We start from the raw sequence: 22416 nt of genomic DNA, 5'->3' as shown, positions 1-22416 counted from the left end.
ACCACTGTGCTGGTGCCAGAAAGTACCTGTGATGTCGTGCTGTTTGAAGGAGTCGCTGTAGATCTGGTGTTGATTGGGACAGTGCTTCTTCAGCCACTTGCACACGTCCTGTTGGGTCCACAGGGCCACTGGCTTGGACAGCTTCACATATCCTGGCTGCATGAGAGACGGACAAAATAAATTAGAAACCATTTTTTTTTTTGCAGCAATGTGTCACCATTTACATGAATTAGTGAAATATGATTTCATTGTGTGTACTACCACATTTTGGCCGCAGTCATTTATAAACTGCAAATAAAACGCTGTTCTAGTATCATGGTTCTCCATTGATTGGTCATGCTGCAGTCATGTCACCTTTACATGACCTGACCCTCGCCCTGATTTTATCACGTAACATTAAGTGGCTGCTGTGTGACCTTAAGGATCAATGAAGTATTCAGCTTTTAAAGTAAGAAGAAGAGACATAAATCCAGGAAAGTCAATGAAAAGTCAATTGTACAATCAGCTGGGTGAACACTGTTTTGCATGACTGTATTAATGTTATTTGTTATGCATGACCTAAACACATGTTTCCTTTGTGTTCACGTTGTACAGCCCAATTAGTTGGTTACAATGCAATTGCTCAAACTGACTGTAAGTAGCCGTGTCCGACAAATGGTGATAAACAGACAAACAGTGTTGACCTAAGATTATGCTCTGAATGATAAAAAAAAAAAAAAAAAAAAAAAAAAAAAAAAGGACAATTAAATTTGGACAGATTCTGACTTTAGTAACAAATTTGTACTTAAAATCCACAACACATATGCGTAGCATCATAGCACAATGGAAAACATTATTTATGAATAATTCTCCCTAATTTGCATTGAAAATATCCCTAAAGGAGCCATTTTAGCTTATTTTTGTGTTTTCAAACCTGTATCAGTAGGTTTCCTTTCTTCTTTCAGCTCATTACTACCACCAAATTTGTTTTTTCTTCCAACTAGTGCACAACTAGAGTCTGCAGCTATGCAATATTTTATTAAAATGATTAAATGAATCTCATGAAATCCAATAGTTGTTGAGACAGTTCACGCAAAACCACAAATGTCAAACTCGTGACGGCACAACAGGAAATCATTTTCAATCCCTGGGCTTCATAAATGAACCAATATAGCAATACAACCAAAACTTGTTGAGACTAGTACAGTAAATCTGGGCTAACGTAATAGAGCACCCTACAGAAATCAATAAAACACCACCAAATGTCTACAGTAGTACTGCTCTGTGCAAACCCTACAAAGGCAAGCTGCTCACAGAATATTGCTCTACAGCACCACTAGTGGCCAGAAACTGCATTCATGTGGTTAGAAGCTGTAATTTAACAGCACAAAAGTCATAAAGCTTATATGAAAATGCATGCCACAGCACATGCAAACACGCATGTTTATGCCCATATTTCTATTGCATTGTACTGTGTTTGAAAATACCCCAGTCATTTGAATACTTCACCAGCAGACAATCCAGTAGCCAGCCAAAAGATCGCTCTTGAAAATGCTGCCAATACTTATGAGTTTGATTGAGGGGCTACTAAAATTACAAACACAGAGAGGTGATTAAAATTTCACATCCACTCCCCTCCACTTCGGCTTGCTTTCTGGCTGCCGTGTGGTGTGGCATAGCAATGGAAGACCCTCTCCTCCTCCACCCAGAGAGAAAATATAATAACAGGTACTGGCAGCATTTCCTCTGCTTTGCCTTCTCGCTCCTTCCATCATGTTTCATCTCTCCCCCGTATTCCATCTCGCACAGTCCCCGTCACATCTATCACATTGTCTTTCGCACTTCTTCTCCCCACATATTGTAGCTCTCATTTCTCCCACCACCCCGCTCTCTCACCTCTTTCTTATTAAGCAGTACAACTTCACTCTCTCCTTCCCACTCACTCTATATCTAGCCTCCTTGAGAGAAAGAGAAATGGGGAAGATGCACATGCTGGTTTGGGCATATGGTGTGAATCCCCTGCAGCTAGGAAAAAATGACAGACAGCCAAAGCAAGCAGGTAGGCATGTAGGCGAGGCCACCTCTCTTAATGCGATGGCTTGGCAGAGTGCATGGATGGATGTTGAATCTGCAGGGAGGAGGTGGGGGAGTGGTATCACAGGAAGAAACCACATTAACCATTAAACACAGCTCAACTCATTGATAATTAACCTCAACTTGGAGCCTGAGGCGACAAAAGAGAGAGGGAGTCCAGGATGGAGAAAGAAAGAAGGGATGGAGAGGAAAAGGTATGTTGAAAGCAAGCGAGAGGAGAGTTTACGAGAAGAGAACCAGCAGAAGGTAAAAGGAAATGAGGCTGGGAGTGCAAAGGATGGCTGGACTGACAGATGAGGCAGAGCAATACAAAAAAAAAAAGCTGATACTCCGTAGTGGACTCAGCAGAGTTTGACACGGGAGACTCATTTTCCATGAACCCATTTGTGAGTCAATGACCATCTGTGTTTTACATTCTGCACTGATTTAGCCCATAGCTGTGTTCCCGGGGCTGGTACAATAGGTGAGCCGGTGCCTTTCTGCCCGCCTGGCAGCCAGCAGAGCCAAAGGGCCGGGAGAAAACAGCACAGAGAAGAAAACAGGGACGCAATCGTGCTCAAAGAGCCGCATTCAAGGAACTCCGGGCCAATTAGGGATTTGAGTGACAGTGGCGGGGTGAGAGGAGAAGCATGCTTTATTTCTAAGTGGAATACATCTGGGAGCACGTGCACACGCACCCCTACATATATCCACATGTGCAGCCCAAACACACAAGCACATCTGCACTGGCAGAAAAGTACATAAATGCCATATATATATACAGTATATACACACAATCATGCGCACACAAACTGTCCAATAGCCATCTGTGCCAACGTGCGCTCTCCTTGGCTTTAATTTATATCCGAGAGCTGAGTACAGCTCCCAATATTCTTCACGTTACCTTAGTAACAGAATAAAGACAACCTCAAAAATTAAAAGACAAGGAACGAAGCTTCTGGGGGGAAACGCACAACCCCAACATGAACCAGAGACTTTGGAAACATCCACACATTAACGACCACAGTGGAAAACTATTACATACATAATGAAGCATGTAATCGTGCTAACACTGATAAGCATTTAAAGAACCAATACGAAAGTACTCGGCTAAATTAATCAAGAGGCAATCACATGGCCCCTTTGTGCGGACAGTGTTGGAATACAAAAAAGAGCTGGGAATTAAAAGCAGTGAAAAGCATTCCAGAGACAAACACCATGCGACTGAGAGAGTGAGTTTGGCAACGGTGTCGTACAGCAATAATTGTTTCTAAGGAGAGCTGCAGGCCCCTTGTGTCACGTTTTTCATTTTGGCTTCGAGATCGTTAGGCTGATTGCCGGTCAAATGGCTTTTCACTCAATTAAAACTGTTAACTACAGCAGCAATTATCTCATATAAGGACGCTCGTTTTGTCAAAAAATGACTCACTTCGGTGTTAAATCGACCACAAGGAGCTTATCATGGGAACTAGATTTCATAAGTTTTTGTTTTCTTCCTAGAAATAACTCAAATTGAACCTCAGCCGTGGATATTTCTCCAGACGAAAAAAAAAAAAAAAAAGTGTGGGCAGAGTTCATTTATTGAGCAAAATGCGTTCGGGCCCAAAACAAATATTCAACAGCTCTTTGACAGCTGAAGAGACGCTGCTTTTGTTCAGAACCATTACAGCTGTCTCATAGCCTTCATTAGGAGCCGCGCGGTTTGTTTGATGAAACAAAGCTGCATTCAAAACAATACAATTCCACTTTCTTTGTCCTATCCGGTTAAGAAAAATACTGAAAAGTAGACAAGAAATAATTGGTGAGCTCAGTTCCTGTATACATGATGCAAAATCAAATCCATTTCCTTTCTAAGGCAGCAGTAAGTGCCTTGTATTACACTGATGGGTGCTTCTATTAATCTTTTTTCCGACACTGTTATAACAGAAACAACATTACATGCGAGGAAAACAATTAACAGTACAACAAAACAAATCCTTAAAAGTCATCAGAGTTGCATCAAGACCTTTTATTAAACCGTTTTAACTAAACTATTTATTGTAGGACTCGAGTTTTAGTATGCTTACTAATAAACTAACAGCTGAGTGAATAGTGCTCATAAAAGCAAAACACAGTGCGTTAAAGTTCAATCTTACCACAGTATATCTTGGACTTTACCATTTTAGATCTGACTTGTCAGTATGGAAATTTAAAGTGCTGCAAGTTTATGTCCTGATCCCGTTTACTCTGTCAATTACTGAAAGAAACTGCAAGGTTGCATTAGAGAGTGAAGCTCCTCCTGCATGTTGAACTCCACACCAGCGAGATGGACTGTTACACACTACCCTCTAGTGGCACAGCCGAGCACTGCGACCGCGTTTGGAGCGAGTACAGAAAAGCGCTAAGAGGAGCAGGGAGGGCAGCTGCCATTAATGTCATGTTGACTGAGTGAATGGCTGTTGGAGACACGGAGCCCAGTGTCATCTGCCCTATCTACACTGCACAGCTAATTAACAGCTCTGGCATGCTCTCCCTCGCTTTCCTTTCTCTCTGCCGCGCTCTATTTCTCTCGGCCAGGGCTGGCAGGAGATGAAAATTCCCTCTATTAATTAATCTGTTACATACAGGAATGGGGATGAGACCGTGATATGTCTGTGTGTGTGTGTGTGTGTGTGTGTGTGTGTGTGTGTGTGTGTGTGTGTGTGTGTGTGTGTGTGTGTGTGTGTGTGTGTGTGTGTGTGTGTGTGTGTGTGTGTGTGTGTGTGTGTGTCAGAACAGGGTAGAGAGGAGTCCAGAGAGCTGTGGACGGCCAACAGAATAACACGCTATGCTGGATAAATTAATAAGCCTTCATAAGGAGCCACTGCTTGAAATTGGATTTACAGGCAATGCCAACTTTACTCAGACACATCAAAGAAAGTACACAAGACCCCTTCACAGTCCCTGACCTTGGGATTCGGCAGGGTCCATAAAGCATCGCAGGGTGTGTTAACACCAAACAAGATATATTCACCTTGGGCTTGATATTGATTACGACTGAGATGAGGTGATTTGCTATGGATGTTATAGCCATCCACTGAGTCTAAATGGCTGTTTTATGCTTCATGTTCAATCTATGGCTAAGCCTTGACTCAATTACAAACCCAGGCAGGTGCATGATTCAGCTTTAATCCAATATTTGAAAAATTAATGCCGCTGATGTGATGAACTGAAATGACCTGCCGTCTGCCTTCCCACAGATACGCACAAAGGTCTGGATTTATAATGTCTTCACACTTATTCTGCACTAATTGAGGGATAATTCAAATAGGTACTTATACTCCACCTGAAAAGAAGATGAATGACCTTTCATGTCTTTGATTTTTTTCTAATTCACAACCATCTTTGTCTCTGTCAGTAATCCAGAGTTTTCCCACCAGCAAAGCTGATGAGTCTCGAATCTGAATATTTCTTTGGTGTCATCTGAAATGAGTCTGTAGTGTTGAGTATTGAAAACTTACAAGTACCAACACCAGGCATAGTCTTCTTTACTTAAGGTCTGATCCCATAGCTCCTGATTTATATGAAAAATTTACAAGTTTTCAGCTGTATTTATTGATAGTAAGTATATACTTCTCAAAGCAAGATATCAAACTCAGTATTGTACTGACATTAGCATAAATGCTCAGTTTAAACTTAATCTGTATGACCGTTGTTATTTTACAGAGATGTAATTACTTCATAGCCAAGAATTTGATTGAAAATGTATTTCAAAACGGAAGCTTCAGATGCTGGATGTCACTGTGACTTTAACTGAAGATAACATGTCTAATGTTGACACTTAATTAAACTCAGATCCTGTGTTAATAAAGTATTAATAAATATGATCTGGCCCGTGGCTGCGTTGTTTCTGTATAATTGAAGTCTTTAGGCACTTGATCTATTGAATTTCTCTCTGCAAATATGGATTTTAAATCCAACGCAGACACATGGCACAAATTATTTCATCTGATACGGAGCTTCCTCCCGCTCTCACTTGTTTAGACTTATTGCTACTTCAAATGAAAATAATGCTCTGGTATAAAGTTACAATATTACAACACTGTGCAGCATCACCACGTTACCTTGCAGTTGGAGAAGAATCAAGACAGAAAAGAGCATCTCCGCTCTCTCTCTCTTCCTGTGTGGTGGTGGTGGTGGTGCTGTGTGTGCGTGTGTTGTGTACTGTATGAGTGTGTGTGTGTGTGTGTGTGTGCTAATTGAACCCAGGCCTGGCTGTCTGTCTGCTATTTCAAAGGCTCATCCAGGGTTTACACAGAGGACTGTTTCTGACTCAGAGTACTTCCACTTGCTTTGACTGACAGCTGATTACCACAGATTTTACACAGTGAAAGGAGAATATGAATGCGAGTGCGAGCGCGTGCGCGTGCGCGTGCAGCGATCACTCCGATCTCTCCTCCCACTGTCCCGACCGCGGTCTATTTCTGGAGAGGAAGAGAGAGATTATTCTGCACTGCTCACGATGGGTCCTTTGATCTATTATCAGGAACACCGAGAAAGACTTGAAACACAGCTCGAAACAACATCGTGTCTCTTCTTGTTTGTTCCATGTTAAAGTTGTTGTTTGTACTTAAGAGGTAGAGGTGAACGTCTGGGATTATTTTATTTAAGTGGGTGACTGATTCGTTTTGCGTGACGGGCACGAGGACGTTTTTGCACGCGTACTGTAACTTGACCCTGAATACAATCAATTTGGCACTACATAAGGGTGTTTTATAAGCATCCAAAGTACCACAGCGCCAGCAGGCACGTCACATGAGTTTCTCCTTTTTTTGGGGGGTCCATTTTCAGCATCCTGGTTTAGTCAGTAAAACAAGGGGGGGGCTTCATTTTAGGTTATATTTATATTCTATTTTGGACAAATACAAAAGCAGTTAACATCACCGTTAGCTATTGTGGAGCCCATCGCAGCTGAGAGGCAGGTAACACGCCAGACAGGTCATAACCAAAAGTATTGGTAAATATCTTCTTTTTTTTTTATTTTTTTTATCTGAGGATCTCAGTTTACCGTTTTTCAACTCAAAACTTTGTTTTTTGTTTTTTTACAGTTTTGGTTCAGACTTAAGTGTTTTTCTGCCCAGCATCAAAGACCAAACAAAGTTGGTGAAGGGCAGGTAAACATAGGGGAGCGTTTGGCAACTGAGGAGCCAGATATTTATCTCAGGGCAGAGGGTGAAACACAACTTTAAAAGAATGTGATTTTTTTTTTTTTTTTTTTGTAACAAACACAACTTCAAAGTAATACCCATGTTGCTTTATGCCCGCTGGATGTCGGTTGTGTTTACCTGCATAACAACTTCATTATCACCTCAAAAGTACATCAGTATTTGTTTACGCCTCCTCTGCTGCCCCCAAGCGGCAGAAAAAAAAAGAATCTAGCAAATGAGCAACAACAAAAAAATCAAGAACTTAAAATGCCTAAAGAAATCTTGTTTATTTGTTTTACTGTAATTTCAGACTGAAACTGGGAAGTAATATAAAAATGCATCTCATCTCCAGTTTTTTTGGGGGGTGTTTTTTACTGCATTGCCTGATGCCCCGGGGTGCTGATTTTTCAAAAGCATAAATGTTGAATATTCAACATTGAATGTTGAATTTCCCTGATTTAAGCTGAAGACAGAGGCTACAGTGGAAACAGTGACAAATGATCATTAGTGTTGTAATGCATAATGAACAACTGACAATTTAAATTAAAAGCTCACTTGCTGAAAACCATTAAATGTAACAACCTGCTGTCTTAATGTCTTCATCCAGTCTCCTCACACATTTACCATGTATAGAGTTGGAAAGTTACAGACTTTGGCGCCCCTGAGTGGCAGCACCATAAAAGACAGTGTGGCAGAGAGCAACGCAAGCCACTGGGACAGATCAATGATCGAAGACACATTTTCACCAAGGTTACATCATTTTTTCTGAAAATAATAATTATGCCATTAAAATTATTGTTGAAAAGTTTTAGACAGACATTTTTTCCAATACAGCTGATTTGTCATCTATAGTTTTCACAAGTTGTATCATGTACGCCGGAAATTTTAAGAGAGCACTTTTGCTGCGCAGGTGTTTTTGCACCATCTCTTACCCGGCTCAGCTCAGACTCTGAGACGGAGCGATGCGGCGGGGAGCGGCGCTGGTACATGGGCGGGCTGATGTCCTGGTAGCTTGGGCTGTCATCGTCCAGCAGCACGGTCCCCGCCTCCGCCGACTCCTCCTCTTCCTCCAGCTGCGACGTCAGATCCTCCGGGCACATCTGGTGGTCGATGCCATTCTGGCTCAGGTTGCAGTGAACAGCTGTCAGAAGGCAAAGATAAATCAAATGTATTTTCTGAAATTTTCTGAAAGAAAGATTGAATTAGTATGAAGTATGTGTGCGGTTTTCTGTTCCCAAAAGTACTGTACTAAAAAATGCATTAAGCTGTAATACCTTAGGTTACAGTATGAAGCCTAGTAAAGTTGTACTTTTTAGATGTGCTTAATCATAAATACTTTCCAAATGTTTGCTGTGCAAAATAATAATATATAGATTGCTTCATAATATCACATATACATTTTTTTTAATATCTCAGGTATTTATGATTTAAATGTTACTAACTTAGCTGATAAAATTTCAAACTGAGCAATGAAATGTTGAATCCCCCTCAGTCCTCCCATATTAAAGGCTAGACTGCAAAAACTCCACTAGATGGCAGCAGATTGTGACACATGGTGGGTGAGCCACTGACTCTGCGTCTCGGTTTGCAGATAACACACAACAACTTAATGCAGTCAGTCATTAAATAATCGTTAAAACAGTCCTGTGCAAAAGTTTTTGCTAAAAGTTTAGATTCTTATCCATCATGCACCATCACCAGGGAGACATCTGATTCATTATAAATTCATTCCTCAGCATGACAACAACTCCAAACTTACAGCAGGAGTCCTAAAGAACCATATCTGGTAAAAAAAAAAAAAAAAAAAAGTTCTGCAACAGATGGTACGATCCCCACAGAGTCCTGATCTCAACATCAGCGAGTCAGTGTGACATCCCATAAAAAGACAGAAATCCACAGGAAAACTGGCAACAACCCACCTGCCAGACACCTTCAACACTGTGCACACGTGCAGCTAAGAAAATTACTGCCGTTTTAAAAGCAAAGGGTGGTCACGCCAAACGTTGATTTAATTCATTTGAATTATATTAAAAGCATCCTCACTTAACATCAATAACTACAAGTTTTGTGCTCAGAGATAAAGATAAATGTATTTAAACTGTGACTTTGCGACATTAAGCAGGACCATAGCTTTAGACATTCCGTGTGTTATAAACAAAATCTTGGAACTCGTGTCAAATAAAAATAACCTTGCTATATTCAATCCTCTTTTCCTGGTCAGTTATGGCCACAAGTACCGAGTCACACAGTCACTTTACGACTGTCCTCTAGTTCCGCTTAATTTTAGCATTTCGCATTATCCTGTCATCCATGTGGCCAACGTATTTTGTGTGGAGCAAAAGTTGAATGCTCTCACTTAGAAAAAGCTGCGCGATTTTCCCAGAAACCTCGAGCTCTCTCACCGCCGTCCATTTTTTCAGTTGTGAAGAGATTTTCTTTTTCAGTCCTCTGAGTCAACAGTGTCGAACAACATCAAACCCGGAAAATCAAGTGCGCTTGTATGCATCCTCCCATCTTTGAGTATTTTGTTACTTGCCAGAGTCAAAACACACAATTTATTCAAAACACAGAATTAGCATGCAGTCTGGAAGTGGGACACAGCTTGAGTTTACAACATGCGAATCCAAATCCAGAACACATAAAGGCATACATATTACGTGTTTGTGATTTGTTTGATTTGCTATTTTAATTATTCAAAACCGTTTTCAAATTTGGATTAAAAAAAAACAAAATTGCACTGCACTGTGCACCACCATAAACCTAAAAATGATCAACTGAGCACTACAGCAGCAGATTTGATCTTCATACAGAAAAGCATTTTCAGTGAAATCGACTCTTGTTGCGTTTTGTTCGATGAAAAGTGCTGCCGACTCCAGAGCCTTGATGAGAGATAGACCTTTTTTTTATTGCTATAAATCCATGTAAAACTCCAACCGGCGGTCTCAGGCGGACAACTTGAAAATGAAAATATTGAAGGCAAGAGCTCTGAATCAATTTTCATATCCGTGTAGGACTGATGGGTGTTTCAGTGCAGGCCGTCCACTGTGGAGCTTCAAAGAGATGAAGGACAAAACTCAGATATCAGCAGGAGGCTTGTATTAATTCGTATGAACTTGTCAACTTGACTTTGTAATTTCATCCAGGAAGTGTTTTTTTTTTTCTTCTTCTTTTTTTCCCCCCGTATGAAGTCGGGCTCGAGCACTATTTTAATCTCATCAGGCGGTGACGCAGAAGCGACAGCCAGCAGTGAGTCGTTCGTTGTCACTGAAATAGGCCATTTGTCATCGTGCAACCTGCCCACTTGTTCTGAACAACACCGGCGTCTCATATGTGTGGAATGGGAGCCAAAAGCCCTTTTCATCACACACCTGACAGCTACTTTCGGCTTCTGCTGCAGCTGCGGATTAAAGGTCAAAGCAATGTTTTTCAAAAGCTACATATGCTGTTTTACTTAACGGTCTAAAATAGCAACTGAAGAAATGATCAACGCATGCGCGGATTAAAATACAGCATCGATGGTGTAAACAAAACATTTTCAGTGAAAGTGAAAACATAAGAAGCACAAGCTAGGAGAGGCAATGAATCATATGACTACGAAAAATGAATATTTGACTGTGCCTAAGAGACAAACTAGCATTGGCCAAGACAGAAAAAACAAAAATATGAGAACCATATTATCAGCCAAACAAAACTGTCACTGCTTCATGGCAGAGCGCCAAGCCCAGGAAAGCAGCCAATCAGAGACTTATTTCAGACCACAGTCACAGAGCAATTACAACAAGTCTGACACAACTCAGAATGGACTGAAGCAACACAATAACAACAGCAACGACATCTGTGCTGTCACTCCACATAACGGAGGAAAGACGGTGAAATGTAGTGTCGGTGGTCCTGTCCTCCTCTTCCTCCTCCTCCTCCGATATGCTGCACATCTGGGAACACAATATGATTCACAGAACAAATGCAGCACATTTGTTCAACGAAAAACATCCTCCTTCCTCCTCCGACCTTGAATCACACCCTCATCTAAAAATTGCAATGAAGATATTTCTGCACCAATTTTCTTGACACCGACTGATTCTTCTGGCAGCGCTGGATTATTTGTTATACAGACTGTCACACACCACAAATTTCAGCTGGATGACTCGGATGAGAGACAATTTATGCTTCTGAACCCTTTGCAAGTCGCATATGTCCCAACGGCAGAAGGTACGGTGCCATCCAACAGCGGAGGAAGAAAGTTCTGCTTTTTCCTTGTTTTTCTTTTTTTTTGGTGCCTCATCTGCTTTTCGAAGCATTGTGAAATTTGAAAAATTGTAAGAATGAATGCATACCTCGATGATTTGCTGGCTCTTGTGTATGAACGTGATGATGATGATGATTTGTTTTCATGTAAAGGGTACCGGGCTAAAGCCCCTGTGGACTGATCCCATCGGTGGCATCGAGACATTATCAGCAGCAAAAGATATAGAGTATAGATATATAATATCAGACTACAAATAACGAACTGTTAAAAATTAAACCAGTATTTTCCAATCTCTTTGACTTGTGACCCCTTACAAAAACAGCTTCTATCGGGTCATATTTCTGATGTCAAAGAGTGATTTCCCCTCTAAACTTCTCAGTGTTGAATACTTTAAAAAGGTAAAAACTCTCCAAAAATTCACATTAAAGCAAAACTTGAAAAAGAAAAGAAAAGTCATGAAAAAAATACAAATATTTGCATCACAACTTTTTTTTTTTTTCTTCTTTTCCTACCTCGTTAATCATCTCCCGACCGCTCAGTTTTATTGTCCCCACAGGCAGTGCGAACCACCGGACTGAATTACTTGCAGTAAAAGTAGCTGCACCATGACCAGCTACAGCAGTAAAATGCCCCTCATGCTCTGATGCATCACTATTAACTATCACATAATGTTATACATAATAATATATCAGTCCCAGACACCATTTTCTAGAGTTAGGACGTTTACTTACAGTAAAAAAAAATGCTGATAATAGTTCAGTATGTAAAAAAAAGCAGCACTTTTACTTGTAATCAACTACTTCAGTGTCTTTTTGATACTTTATTTTATTAAAAGACATGAATATTCTTTTCACCATGGCTTTTTTTACTTTCTGTGAGGTAAATGAACATTGTAGATTTAGTAATGAGGCAAAGCCTGTGATTCCCTGTGCTTAAGTTGAGAAGTGGTCTGATGGGAATCAGCTGACAGTCCAGTGAGAGTTAATGTAGAAGGACCATTGTGCTGAAGAGGGCTGAGGGTACTTAACACCTGACTGTAAGACTGATTGAATCGATCTTGTCATGAGGCCAGTAGCGGCTATTTCCTTGTTTCCTGATGGTGTAACAACCAACTATATTTGTGGCCTTCTCTCCATTCTGCAGGACTGTTTTCGGCTGTATGAGGGTGGAAGGGGTTGCCCGGAAACGTGAACCAGCCACGCCTAGGGAGGCCAAAGTGTGGCAATCTCACGTTTTGCTGTAGTGGAAGGGCGTTTTATTTCACCCTTTGCTGTGATACCAGGTTGAATTCTTCAAGAGAATTGGCAGCTCTTAAATATCCCAAAGAAATTTCTTTAAAAAAAAAAAAAAAGTGTAAAGAATAGAAGAAAAAAAACTACACCAACAAGGTTTACTAATGGATGGCTGGACCGCAGATTTCTGATTATTAAGTAATATCAAAAACACAACAGTTGCAGAGCAGCTATTTTAATTGCTGATAAGAAGCCTGTGATGCCCTATTGAAGCATTAGACAGAATATACATGAATGGGCCATGTTTTAAACAAAGGCAACTTGAGATGCGTGGCACGAAGCATTGCTCCCTCTCACTGCCTCTTTATTCCTCTCTCCTTTCAGCTCACTCTACCTTCCCCCCTCCTCACCCTGACTCGATTCATATGACTGGTGTGCAGCCACTCCGGAGGAGAGATGAATTATACATCCTGTGCTAAGAGCTTCTGAACAATGGTACAAGCAGACTAAATGGATAGATTGATGACAAGATGATGAGAGGGGGTTATGCAAAGGGAAGAACACAGAAAAAGAGAGGAAGGACAGTTGCGTTGCTCTTCATTGTTACATGGGAAGAAGGGTGGGCTGAAAGGGGGGCTATGGGGATAGAGCCTTTTTTTTTTCTTCTTTTTTTTAACAGCAACAGATACTATAAATAGCACTGTTACATTCTTCCCCTTCTCTCCTCCCTGACATGCGCCATGGAAGCACAGCCAGGGAAAAGAGATAGCTGAGGGAGGATGTCTGCCTCCATTCTCCCACTCCTTTCTTTTTCTATCAATGAGATTCAAGGGGAAATGAGGAGAAAAAAACCAATGGAGCACTTTCACCAAAGAAAATGCCATCACTGCCCGGCCGAACACATTTCTATTATCTAGAGGAAGATTAAGAAAGAGCTGGATTAGTCTTGCGTGACTCTGTATCTTAATTACTGCATGTGGTTTTTCTTTCAACAAAGAGACATTAGTTACCAATCAAATTTGTAAAAATACCAGCTGACGAGTACTCGTGTTTTTGTCTGCATATGGAGAAGCACATAATTAGAATACACAGCTACATTTTTCTTTTCTTTTTTTTTTATCTTGTATTATTACACAGGGCCAGAAAAGTGCTACTGAAGACAAAATATATAAACGCTGTAGATTACCGTTTTGAATTTTTCGTTTCCGTCAGCCCTTGTGAGCCGTGTCTTTTTTCTTTTTCTTTTTAAAGAAGTCCTTTTTATTCTCACACCTGAAAGCTTCCCGGTGAAACCTCTGATATGTTTCTCACTAAGTAGCTCCTCTAGAGAAGTACGGGGTTAAGAGCCTTGCTCAAGGGTGCATCATTAAGGTGTCAATGACGGTAATGAGGAAGGGGGAAGCACTGCTCTTTTACTTTCCCCATCCAGATTTATTCTGCCAGTTTAGTTTAAATCAGACAGTTAGACGATCACGTCTTTTACCTTTGGACAACTACTCAGCAGCTAAGACTTTCTGAGCTGCATCACCTCTCACCCAGAGAATAGATAACACGGAGTTGACATTACAAGCTGGATCATTATGTACATCAGACTTAGGATAATAAGCACGACCACAGAGTCTACATTATTAGAGTATTCCATGTTATCTCAATTATATTGCCTTTTTTTTTGCATTATTTGACATTTTATCAGCGTTAACAAAACTCAAAACGGAAATGGTCAGAATTTCCAAACCACAGATGGTGGTGAAAATACTCAAGTAATAATACAAATATCTGGTTTTACTTTTTGGATTTTGCTCCAAATCAAATTTTTACGTGAAATATAATCATTTGACCTTTTTTGGTTTTTTAGCAGTTATTTAAATGAAACATGAGAGAAGTAAAGCCATGGAGGGTTATTTCTTATATAGTTAAATAAAAACTAGTTCAATCTTTAACAATATAATCTATTTCATAAATGTATCATCTTAATCTGCAAAGTAACTAGTTTCCAAACTGATCATAGAAAACTGATTGAACCGATTGTGAGCTTATTAATTGAACATAAATTAGATGAAATGCTTAGACCAATATCTGGATATTATGTTTTCACATTGAAGTCATTTGTTGTTTAAGGTCTAATTTCAAAATTTAAGATATTTTACAGACATGCAGTTTTTTGGCTCACTGTATTCCTTTGATAACTTGGTGGCAGCCTGTCATTTATGTTTGCTCTGTTACTAAGAAATATGTCAGCAATAAACTGTACATTTTCAATAAGTCAGATGACTAAATGACCAAATGAATACCTTTAACTGAACACTCACTAGAGTGGAGATGATGTATATACAGTTATTGGGGCTTACATGTCTCCCTTCCCCCCCTCTAACACTGCACCCAATGGAGGAAAGAAATAGCATGTTTCCAACTGGGTCAGTGGGAGAAGCCAAACACCACTTTTCTAACTCTGGAGCCAGCGTTTCACAGCACGAGCTGGTTCAAAGTAAAACCAGTACAGGGTCCATAATCAAAAGTGAAATGTGCGCTGTGTGGGTGCTCAGCCTCACAGTGATCTCTTTCTCTTTGGCTGACTCCCAGAGAAGAACAGAATTAATTGTTTGTGAATAGAATCAACTGTTATGACCCAGAAACAAAGCCGAGACAGAGAGGCCAGATGACTGGAGATTGTGCACTGCAGTTGAGACCTTTGTTCTTTTGCCCGCTTCCAAGAACATTTAGCAAAAAGGTGAAGCCAATCCACTAACGGGCATGAAAACAGGACAGGAAGGACGTGGGTGCAGTCATTCCAAATGATCACTGCCAACAGACGCTCTTGGGAATTTGAAGAGGTGGTCTGGCACCAAAACTTACCGGATCTTAGCAACAAAAAAGAAAAATGACATTTTAGTCATCTCCGCAGCTGTTTCTCCTTTTATATGTTAGCAGAGGCTTGGAGCTGAATCAGAAATCAGTCTCCGTCACACGGCCAGAAAAAAAGCCCTCGAAAATAACCGAACAGTTCGGGAGCGAACGTGTGGATTGGCACATATTTTTCACAGAGCTGATCGGTTTCCTCCATCTGTTATCTCTCTCCCATTAACTCCCACACATTCATGCTTTCACAGGCGCACACACACACACACACACACACACACACACACACACACACACACACACACACACACACACACACACACACACACACACACACACACACACACACACACACACACACACACACACACACACACACGCACTAATCTGTGTGCATCCACAAAAGATGCCAACTGAAAAACTGCCTTCCTGACACCGTGTGCATTTCTGATTCTCACCCAGTGTGCTCTGAGAAAGTGAGCAAACCTTGCAAATCTACATGGGGTCCCAAATGAGTCCATCCTCTCCTCTCCTCTCCAAATTAGAAAAAAAAAAATGTGAGAAGAGTGTTTGAACGTGTGCGTCTGCTCAGCTGTCTACCCTGAGGACCTCGGAAAGAGCATCTCCATCACTGGGGACAGAAGACACAGTTAGATCCTTGTTACATGCCCGTTAAAGAACTAATTACAATATATTTGAGGAGTAGAAAGAGACAGGGTGAGAAGCACATGGCCTGCAGTGTAGGATGTTTTGGACAGCAGCCTGTAGGAAGAGCCTGCTGCTCTGTGAGATTAAACGCAGGAGACAGAGGAGATATGCACGTATAAATGATCTCTTCTTTCTTATTCATTCTTTTCAAAGCTCATGGAGAACAGAAGTCTTTCATGGGGGCAGAAACGTTATTCTATATTCAGAGAATGTGGCTATAAAATGCAAGTGTTTTCTGCTTTGCAACAAAACTGCATTGCCATTTTTTTGTTTTTAAATAACATGCTGCAAAAATCTGTAATTTATTTAGAGAATTGGTTCTTAGCTGGTGGGTCAATTTGACCTGTTTGAGTGGGTTGCGGATATGTCACAAAGCAAAAGGTCAAACTTGTATTTTGAAAACTACAGACCACCAACTGGAAGATTAGATAAGTCAGCCTTTTATTTTGTTTGATTTTTAGCACTAACTGCACTTTTGTTGTTGTTTATTTAATATATTTTAATATATATATATATATATATATATATATATATATATATATATATATATATATATATATATTTTTTTTTAAAGAAGCAGTGTTTAGGATTTAGTGGCATATAGTGGTTTGGTTGCAGATTGCAACCTACTGAACAACTCTCTCCTCACCCTCCACTTCCTGGCGGTAAGAGAAGCTATGATGGGCAAAAAATGCCCTCTTTAGAACCAATGCTTGGTTTGTCCCTTCTGGGTTTCCGTAGAAACAAGGCGGACCAAGATGGCGCGCTTCATGGACGGGGCCCCGCTCGCTGTGTGGAAGGCCTCGATCTAAAGTAATAAAAACAGATCAAATCTTAGTTTCAGGTGATTATCCACCAATAAAAACTTAAATATGAATGTTATGTTCCATTTCTGCCAGTAGAGCCTCCTAAATCCTACACACTGAACCTTTAACAGTGCTTGAAGACTTTGTGTATTACTGCACTATTTATTTGTGAAATAAATTGAAGTGGATCGAATCTTTGAAAAATGTGGGTAATGAGGATGAATGAGTAGAGAGACACTGATTTAGAGCATTTTTATGTGTCTCACAGAACGTGTGCTGCTTCATTTAGAGGAATGACAGCACACGGTTATGTAACCAACCTTATTGTATTCCACTTTAAGCTGCGCACGTTTTAGATTTTTCTGCTTCACACACCTAAAAAAAAGAAGAAGAAAGAAAGTAGGACATCCCTCTTTTACCCTAACTGATCCCCGAGTCATTAATGCACCTGTCGTTTAGGACTTTTCGGGCAACATTAAAATTCACAAGGCACTTTTGCAATCAGAGGTGATTTCGGGTTACGTTCGCAGAGGAGGACGTTCAGCGGGTCAATTGTGTTGTTGTCATCGCTGGATTTTAAAAGATGCGACTGAGGATTTGACACGACACGCTTCATTAGTTAACATAGAGGCTCAAACTGCTACAAGTGAATAAGCCAATAACTGGAATTAAGCTCATTTTGTGTTTTTATTTCACTCATAGCTTTGCCCTGTTTGCAAGCTTTAGCAGGTGGGTGCAATATGGGTTAAAATCATGCCGGTTGCATAAGCTCAGCTTGGTGTTATACTTGTAATGACTCATAACTAACAAGGCATGACATCTGAAGGAATTCTTGTTAGGCTCACTGGCTTTAATGTAGTCATTAATGCATACAAATCCCACACAGGAATCTCACCAGTCTTAGACAACTAGAAAGAGAAACTCAGGGAAACCTGTAAAATAACTGGAACGACTGAAATGCATGAATTAACTTTAATATACAAGCATCAGTTCTCTTAAAAGGATATAAAGACATTTTTTTATTTGGCATCATTGCTATTAATTCCTCATCTTCTTCAGTTCATATGTCTGCTGTTAAGACGATGAGGATTGACGATACGACTAACTATCAAAGAGAAGCCATGTAGCGGGGTGGCTAGCCAGCTAGACTCTCTGTGGGGCTCATAATTCACCCTGACATCCTATCAAAAGTTAACTGCGCTCAAACTTCACAGTCTGCCCTCTGCAACCCCGGGGCTCGATCAGCTGTGACTGGTTGGTACTGTGTCAAGCAGGCGCAGATGTGCTCAGCTTTGAGCACTTCTTAGGTGCGGAGTGAGGGAGGATGAAAAAAGAGAGAGAGAGAGAGATTAAGCTAAAGACGATGGGGAAAAGAAGAAAAAAAAAAAAAGGAAGTTGGATGGGACCGAAAGTGAGAATAAGAAAGACGGGCAAAATGAGTCAGTGTGATGGAGCTGGAAAAGAAAGAGAATGAGCGAAATGACCCACTTTTCAGCGCAAACACACACGAGCTAAATTTAACCGCCGTTCACTTTGGCTCGCCGCGAAGCATGTATCCTAGGCACAAAGCTGTTAACGTGCGCTGCTTCAAAGGCAGACAGTAAAAGGGTGGCAAAAATAGATTGTCTCAATTTAGAGTTGAGTAACATCTATCAATATTTGATAAGAGATACGAACATCCTCTATTCGGCCAACAGGAACGAGTGCAGACTAAGTGGAAAGTTTAGGATTTCAGGGGGTCTCGTCAGTGCTCCGCATGTCTGAATTTGGCATCTTTTTCCTGCAGCAGCTTCTACATGCGTCTCCATATCGGCGCCTAGAATACACATAGCTATTTTTCACATTCTATTTTTAGTTTGCCTAGACACCATATTTATATTGCTTAAAGAGCAGTGGTCGTGATCCGACCGAAGAATCTCAATTTGAGCTCCGATGGTGAAAACTACAGCATCGACATGAAAGGCACAGTGCAGATAATATCGCACAAATGTTAACATAAATGGAGTGAGGCTGACGATAAGCAGAGTGGGCCTGAGCCATGATGGAACCAACACCCATTAAATGCAGTTTCTTTGTCAAACTTATCCACAAAATAAAATTTGTCCACTTATACTTAAGTTACATTGCTTCAAGCCGCGGTTGACCAACACAATAATGCGTGCAATGCAACACCACAGCACCGCATGACCTCATGTTCACTTGGAAAAAGAAGGATTCTAAATGAGGTCCGGACAGTGTGGTAGACAGATCTTAAATTTGGAAATGAGACAGCCCTGGATGAATTGTTGAGGTATTTTTAACAGTATTAAATGAAGCCACAGCCACATTTTTTTTTTTTTTTAATTTGTCTGCATCTCTAACCTCTTTTAACACATACTTTCATTACTTGACCTCCATACCTACTCGCATCCCTGCTCTAAATCCTGCCATTACCGTATATACACACACGTGACCCTTTCCTTCACTTCCCCACCAGATCAGCCATCATGCCACTCGGCCTTCGCTGCCCAGCCCTCTTGTTCCTGCCTTCCTGATTTATTCTGATCTTTTGCCTGTTTTTTGGGGGGGGGCTTTTTGTCTGCTTGCTTTGCCTGTTTTGTTGCGTCTGCCTCTCTGTTGTAAGACACTTAACACCCGTTTTCCTCGCAGTTGAGCATTCGGTATCACATATAATATACTATATGTATATGTATATATATATATATATTTATAAACAAATAAATAAATATATATAAAAGTCAAAAACACCCACTGTGAATTTCACACTGTTAAGATAGCCCTAAAATATGTGAACATCAATTGACATTGTGCCCACAGTCTTGTTTTGATGGCATAGCACCAACATGACATCACTGTGGTTAACAGAAAAACGCAACATCCCCTAATGTTTACTGCACTGAAGCCACTGTACCCATCACACTGCTGCTCTTCAAGAGCCTGATTAAATTAGTAGTGTTCTAATTAGCTCCACTGCCACATCCCCTCAAAACACTTCTGTTGTAGGAATTACAATTAACGTTTTGACTGTTTTTTTTTTGGCTTCACTTGAAAATAATTCCAGGCTGCCATTCAGGCACTCCCAGAGCATGTGCAGCACTGTGGAGGACAAAACTACTTAGCTTACCTGGTTTGCACACTTTATGTCAGGTTGTTCTACACACTACTTCCTAGGTTATGTTCAGACTGCCAGCCCGAATCGGATTTTTTGTCATCTCGAGAATGAATCCAGATTGATTTTTAAAAGTCTGAACATCAAAAAGGCAAACACAAGAAATACAACGTGGATCCAAACCACATCTGGAGGGTTCGAAATGTGATTCCAATCGGATTTCTGCAGATGCGTCTCAGTCGGGACGCTCCGCTTGCTCACGTCGGGTGTCTTGCGTCACTCGCAACGCAACACACGGTGACAATGCCATTTTCAGAGAGACGCAGCAAGCAAAATCTACGCTACAGCTAACCGAGCGCTATCAGAAAGTGTAGCTTCGTGCTGTAGAGGACAACGATATCAACCCTCCGCGGACAGAAGCTGAAATTAACCGTCTACTGCAACTTCCGTGCCGGAGAGCCGCGTCACAGCGTCGCTGCGCGTATGTCGTTCCAACAGAAAGCCCGTACAGATAGGTTGGTGATGTCTGGACACACCAAAGCTGAACTGGTCACTTGCAAATAACGGTTCAGACAGAATGTCCTAAACATCTGATTTGAGAAAAAAAAAAAAAAAAAAAAAAATCTGATATGCCCGCTGTCTGAACACGGGCATAGACAATCAATAAAAACATCACACTACTTGTATCAGTCTCTAATACACACATTTCCTGGTAGAACCAACGTTCCAGTCCAGTTGCACCTTCAGAGATGTCAAAAGATCCCTCTTTGCAGCGCTGCTAAAGAAACCACATAATGACAGTCTTCACCTGACACTGACTCTCTCCATCTGTGCCCACTGTATCATCAGTGACACACAAACTGCCTCAGATCTGCAGCTTCGATCAGTCAGCAGAACGGAGTGCAGAAGACTTCATGGTCAACAGTGAATGGAGCTGACACTCTGCCAACTTTCTGCACTTGACACAACAAGGTGCTAAATAGTCACAAAAAAAAAAAAGTCCAAAGGTTGACATTTGGGGGATAGAAGAGAGGCACACAAAAGGCTGAAAGTGCTTTACAAAGGTGAAACGAGCGATGAATGTATGGGACATCCAGCAGAATTTATCTCCAACCTTGGGTTTAATTTCCCTGATGCGGAAACTTCACGAAGGTCGATAAAGCTACTGTATACAGTAGATTTTGTTCTGTGCTGGTTGGTGACACAGACAAGGACCCACCCTGTCAGCCAGGTTAATGATGCAGAGCATTTAAAAAAAAAAAAAAAAAGTCCTAAATGGAGGTCAGACACTGCAGTGCATCCGCATAACACAAAGACAACCTAAACCTACACTCCTCTCATCACTTTGCCTTCCCTCATCTCATCTACATATTCATCAGATCTAAATATGGGAAATGTACACCTATTCCCTCTTTCATCTGTGTATTTCTGCACCAGTATGTGCAAATACTGAGTGTCAAGGCCAAAAATAGCACATCCGTTACAATTCAATTTGAGCTGCGGCGCAAAGTGTCCCGAGGCTACAGGTGACACCTCGACACAGTGAGGCAGAAGTCTTCTGACAGGTGTGACATGAATATGAAAGTAACTACAATTCGACACACATGCCGCCTTTAAATTGAATTCATCTTCTCCGCTGAGCTGTGGTTATGTAAGCTAAAACAATTTTTTTTTTTTAAATATATTTTGAGAATGTAGTTTTGCTTTAAATTAGAAGAGGTTTTATAGATTTTCCAGAAACGGTTACATCAGTTGGTTTGATCCGTTCAAAAATCAAAGCAGCACTGTGGTTTTACAGATTCTAGTTTTCTCCAAGTTTCCAGTCTTTGAGCTTCCAGTCTGGCTGCTTGCTTTCATATTTACCGGACTGATGTGCGAGTGGTACCTTCACACGTTATTAGAATTCTCAAAATGTCAACACCCGTATTCATAAAAGCGTTGCCACGACCTCAGGATTTCGTTATTCATTATTGATTACTGTACAGCAAATGTTGCCTATTAATTTGATGTCAAATGAGAAATTGCTTAATCGACTCGTCAGCCTTTTTCTAACAGGAAACATTTTCACGTCACGTTTCCTACTGTGATTAATCAAAATGTCTGACGTGAAAAGGGCCGATTGTTTCAGGTTGACTTCTTTGATAAAGAACCAGCGCTAACAAGAAAAGCTATAAAGCAAAAGCCACAAAAGGTTTATTATACATTTTTATAGAGGTATTCTTTCTTCTTTAGCTGTGTAGTT

General features: G+C 40.8%; 1 protein-coding gene across 3 annotated transcripts in view; it reads right to left on the bottom strand.

Annotated features, from left to right (window-relative positions):
• samd12 (sterile alpha motif domain containing 12) overlaps positions 1–22416 on the bottom strand; it is a 105907-nt gene that overhangs the window by 76585 nt on the left and 6906 nt on the right. For all 3 annotated transcript variants that reach the window (XM_069692439.1, XM_069692417.1, XM_069692428.1), the window contains exons 2-3: positions 8150–8358; positions 27–156 (exon numbers count right to left, since the gene is read on the bottom strand). In XM_069692439.1, the coding sequence (XP_069548540.1) occupies positions 27–156; positions 8150–8358 (339 nt within the window). The remainder of the gene's footprint in view (positions 1–26; positions 157–8149; positions 8359–22416) is intronic.

Source organism: Brachyistius frenatus, unplaced genomic scaffold (assembly GCF_029030835.1).
Source record: "Brachyistius frenatus isolate BFR_SWC_R1_liver_20210118 unplaced genomic scaffold, ASM2903083v1 Contig_2, whole genome shotgun sequence".
NCBI lineage: Eukaryota > Metazoa > Chordata > Actinopteri > Embiotocidae > Brachyistius > Brachyistius frenatus.
This window is presented reverse-complemented; position numbering and strand designations above follow the sequence as displayed.